At 40.7% G+C, this 4,350-nt stretch overlaps 1 protein-coding gene across 1 annotated transcript; it reads left to right on the forward strand.

Annotated features, from left to right (window-relative positions):
* The first annotated feature begins 1,509 nt into the window (after positions 1–1,509).
* LOC113233485 lies at positions 1,510–2,532 on the forward strand. Its single transcript, XM_026468612.1, has one exon. The coding sequence runs from the start codon at positions 1,510–1,512 to the stop codon at positions 2,530–2,532; it is 1,023 nt and encodes a 340-aa protein (XP_026324397.1).
* The last annotated feature ends 1,818 nt before the right edge of the window (positions 2,533–4,350 follow it).

The raw sequence follows: 4,350 nt of genomic DNA on the forward strand, positions 1-4,350 counted from the left end.
TCGATATAATAAAAAATAAACGTCCCGAATATCTGTACGAGAAACTGATTTTTCCTCGTAACCGTTACTTCCAAGAAGATCCAAGGTCTGTACGTCCTCCGTTATTACTGCAGCAACACCGAACTGTGGCGTTCACTGGCAGTTTCCGTTATCAGGCGACGAAGTGCTGGAACAACATCCCTCCCCCAATTAGATCATTTAAATCAAAATACACTTTTAAAAAACATTTAAAATCTGCTGTATTGGCCAAGCAAAGACTGGGTATTCCTCAGCACTTCGCGCCTGAGGTGTCGTATCCGACCGATATATTATTGTTTTAGTGAGTAAACTTTAATTAACTTATATTTTATTGTAGACTGACCACAAATAATAATCTACTATTAATTTTTTTTTCTCTTTATTTTTATGATTTTTTTAAATTCATTTTAGGTTTGCAATTTATTATAATAATATGATTCTTTATTCCTCCTATATGATTTGAGTACACAGCGCACTAATTTGCACAGCAACAATCTTTTCTTTTCTCTTCCCTTTTTTAACGTTCCGCGTAACCTTTTGGGAGGTAGCTGAAAATCAGCTCGTCGCTTTTGGCGATGGTTTAAAGCTGAGCTGCGTCCTATGCGCCACGGCAGCACACATGCTACATTTTTCTACTATAAGTCTTGATTTTATTTTGTCCTTGTTGTTTATATTACTCTACTTTTGTTAGTTTTAAGTATTTATATCATTGTTTGTTCTGTCTTTGTATTTCATGTAATATGTGTGTTTTGTGGCAAATAAACTACCTATCTATCTATCTATCTATCTATCTATAACGCGACAAGCGAATGCTCGCCGGTTAGAGAGCGCCCTTATATAAAACAATGCCAAATGAGAAGTAATCGCACGTAATTATTTAATAAAAAATAATTCCAATGAATGGAAGCGCGGGGCGCGGTATCGATATCGGACGTGATACATGGCTCTCAGTTATTAAAAATTATTTTATGTGATAATACTTGTTGTTGTGATCTAAGTTGTACATTAAATGTTTTCGCGTCTTCGGCTCCTTCGTTTGGTGTTTGTGTTTTAATTGAGTGTGTTGTAGTTGTGGAGAAAACACAACATTTTAACATTTAAACTATCACAGTTTAACAAATTATTCTGCGAACAGTGCGCCGTTGTGGGTATTCTTCGCTCGTCCGTTTTTGCACATGACGCACGATTTGGCATTACGTACCAAGGATAGCGAAATTTCACCAGTTCGTATAAGCGAGTCGTTGGTATAGCGGCGTGAATTTGACGCCGTATTTGAAGTGCCCGGGGTTCAAATCCGACACAAATCTATTCTTAATTTTTTTTATTTTTTTAAATTTCTTTTCTTTGTTTTTTGAAATGGCAGCCAACAATATTACTTGCTCTGGTTGCTTACTACCTATAGAAAATCGTCTGTTTTTGTGCTGTGCAAACTGTAAAGGTTTTTATGACCTACTATGTGCAAATGTGTCCGAGCAACGATTTTTCAATACTATGACTTGCGAACATAGGGCTGCCTGGAGGTGTCCCTTGTGTGTTAGCAAACTGCCTAAGTCAGATAATGCTGATACCCCTGTGCATTCAGTTGGTGGGGTTACGGTTCGACGCGGCGGAAACCCGACTCAGGGTGCTCCAGACTGTTTGGACGATTCGCTGGCTCATTTGCCCAATCCACCCGATAACGATGGTCTCCTCAATGACACAGAGCATAATGTGACCTTGGAGGGGTCACCGACACAGAATTTGGTCATGGAAATGCGTCTGCTTCGGGAGGAGATGGTGGCTTCGCGTACGCAGATGAGGTCACTTGGTACAGTCTTGTCAAAGCTCTCTGACAGGATGGCCACTGTTGAGCAGAGAGTGAATAGGATTGAAGAAAGGGTGGACTCGCTGTTGCATCGCTTTGATGGTGGAGCCGAGATTGGTGGAAGTGTTGTTGACAACAGCTCGTTATTAGTAGCAGTTGAACAATTAAAGACTCAACTAAATGACCGAGATCAAGAATTGCTGCTCAATGACATCGAGCTCTCGGGTGTTCCAGAGCAAAAAGGAGAAGGCCTGCCACACGTCGTCATGACATTGGCCAGTAAGCTTGGTGTCAATCTGTCGGAGCAGGATATTGTTAGTACGATGCGCGTTGGACGAGCGCCGGATTTAGGGGGCGGAGACGCGAGGCCGCGGCTTCTTGTCGTGCGCTTGGCACGCCGCGGTGTGCGTGACGAACTTCTGCGAGCGGCGCGCGTTCGTCGCGGCGCAACCACCGAGGGCACGGGCCTGCCTGGCCCTTCGCGCAGATTTTACGTGAATGAGCGGCTAACCAGGGCAAATAGGCTTATATTCCGACGTGCCAGGGAGGCTGCAGCGCAACTAAATTGGCGTTTTGTGTGGACACGAGACGGAAATGTTTTCGCTCGCCAACAGCACGGAGTGGGTGTACCTCGCCACCGTCTTCGCACGGAGTCTGATCTGGTCCGTGTTTTTGGCAATGACGCTATTGGTATTTCTAATGACAAATGAATTATTTCGTCCTGTTTGCATATTACACACATACTATAGATATTTTGCAAGTTATGTAATTAGTGGTACCAACGTCGTTGTACCATTATCTGTGTTTATGATGTTTTGTTCTCTATATGTTTTGTACATGTCTCTGTATGCAATTCCATCACTACTTTTCGTGCTTTTGTGTTATATGTGTATCTTGCGCACAATTTGTAGTGACTTCACTGCTATATTTTTTGTGATCATTATGATTTTTTGTATATATATTTCACAATTATCTTTATATATGTTGCTACTATGCCTCTACAACGCTCATTCTTGTTTAATTTTTACATGTGTTTGGCTCAGTAGTGTAAGCATTCATTGCTATGTATCTGCGTGTGTTGTTGCCGTGAGGCATAATGAATCGGTTCATTGTATTGTGATACCCATTTCTTTACACTTACTTTGCGCTTTTAACCTGTGTTTTGGATTTTGCTTTATTTTTTACATCAAGTACTATGTTTTAAATGTATTATTTTGCTTTTTATATTCGCTAGGCCCGTGGTGCTGCTTATATATATTAATTTTAACATTTTTACAATGACTTCCAATGCTAAATTCTTTAGCTTAGGTATTTACAATGCCGGCTCGCTAAACACTGGCCATGATGATTTTAACATTGCGATGGATCAGTATAGACCTGATATATTGGCTGTAAACGAGACCTGGATTGCAGCGAATCAGACGGCATGTGCTCCATCCCCGCCTGGTTACAGGCTTCGCCTAGCTCCACGCCCAGTTCACATGCGGAGAGGCCGGGGGGGAGGTGTTGGATTCTATATTAGGAAGGGTGTACATGTCAGATATATTCCAAGTCCGAATGACAATATCGAACAAATGTGGCTATCATTGCGTGTGAATGGTTTTAGAGTGATTGTAGGCACAGCATATAGACCTCGCTGGATCAACGTAGACACTTTTATTGATGTGTTGACAGAAACAATCACGCATTTTTCAACTTACGATTATTTGGTACTGGCAGGTGATTTCAATATAAACATGCTGTGTCCGTCTGACTCTGGCACCGTCAAATTGTCTCAGTTCTTACACTACATGGACCTAAAACAGGTAGTCAATAAACCAACCCATTTTTCTTTGACATCTGAAACTTTAATCGATGTTGTGTGTACCAACTGCAAAGTTCATAAAGTAACAACACACAACGTAAAGGCGGGATTGGGTCATGCAATGGTTGTTGTCACTTTAAATCTTAAAAAATCAAAAATGCCACCCAAACTTGTAACTTATCGACCTTTAAAGGACATCAATCTATCAGAATTAAATAACGTAGTTCTATCCGTTGATTGGGATTCTGTAAATGGGATGCCGGATGTGGGTTCTATGGTTGAAAAATTTAATGCTCTGATTTTAGGTGTTTTCGATACACTTGCTCCAATGAAGACCATTCATCTCAAACATGAGTCACTTCCATGGGTGACTGATACGATAAAATTTATGATGAATCTACGTAACCGAGCTCATGAAAGGTATCGGAAAACGGGTTTGGATTCGCATGGTCAGTACTATAAGGATTTAAAAAAAATAGTTATAACAAGCATTAATAACGATAAACGTGCTTATTTCAATAATCTTATAAATTGTAATTTTAAAGATAGCACTACTTTCTGGAAGACTGTTAAAGACAAGATTATGTGCGACCCTTGCAAATCTGATTCTCTGCCGCCTGGCTTCAATGATCCAAATGCTATAAATGACCACTTTTTGAATATCCCCGGGGGAGGTTCTGTTCCTATCTCGCAATTGACATATTTCGAGTCTCAGAGGTTTTGT

Source organism: Hyposmocoma kahamanoa, unplaced genomic scaffold (assembly GCF_003589595.1).
Source record: "Hyposmocoma kahamanoa isolate Upper Pololo Valley unplaced genomic scaffold, ASM358959v1 78282, whole genome shotgun sequence".
Classification (NCBI taxonomy): domain Eukaryota; kingdom Metazoa; phylum Arthropoda; class Insecta; order Lepidoptera; family Cosmopterigidae; genus Hyposmocoma; species Hyposmocoma kahamanoa.

What these genes read in the sequence shown, in the direction of transcription:
- LOC113233485 (XM_026468612.1), top strand. Translation starts at nt 1,510, where the DNA reads ATGACTTGCGAACATAGGGCTGCCTGGAGGTGTCCCTTGTGTGTTAGC.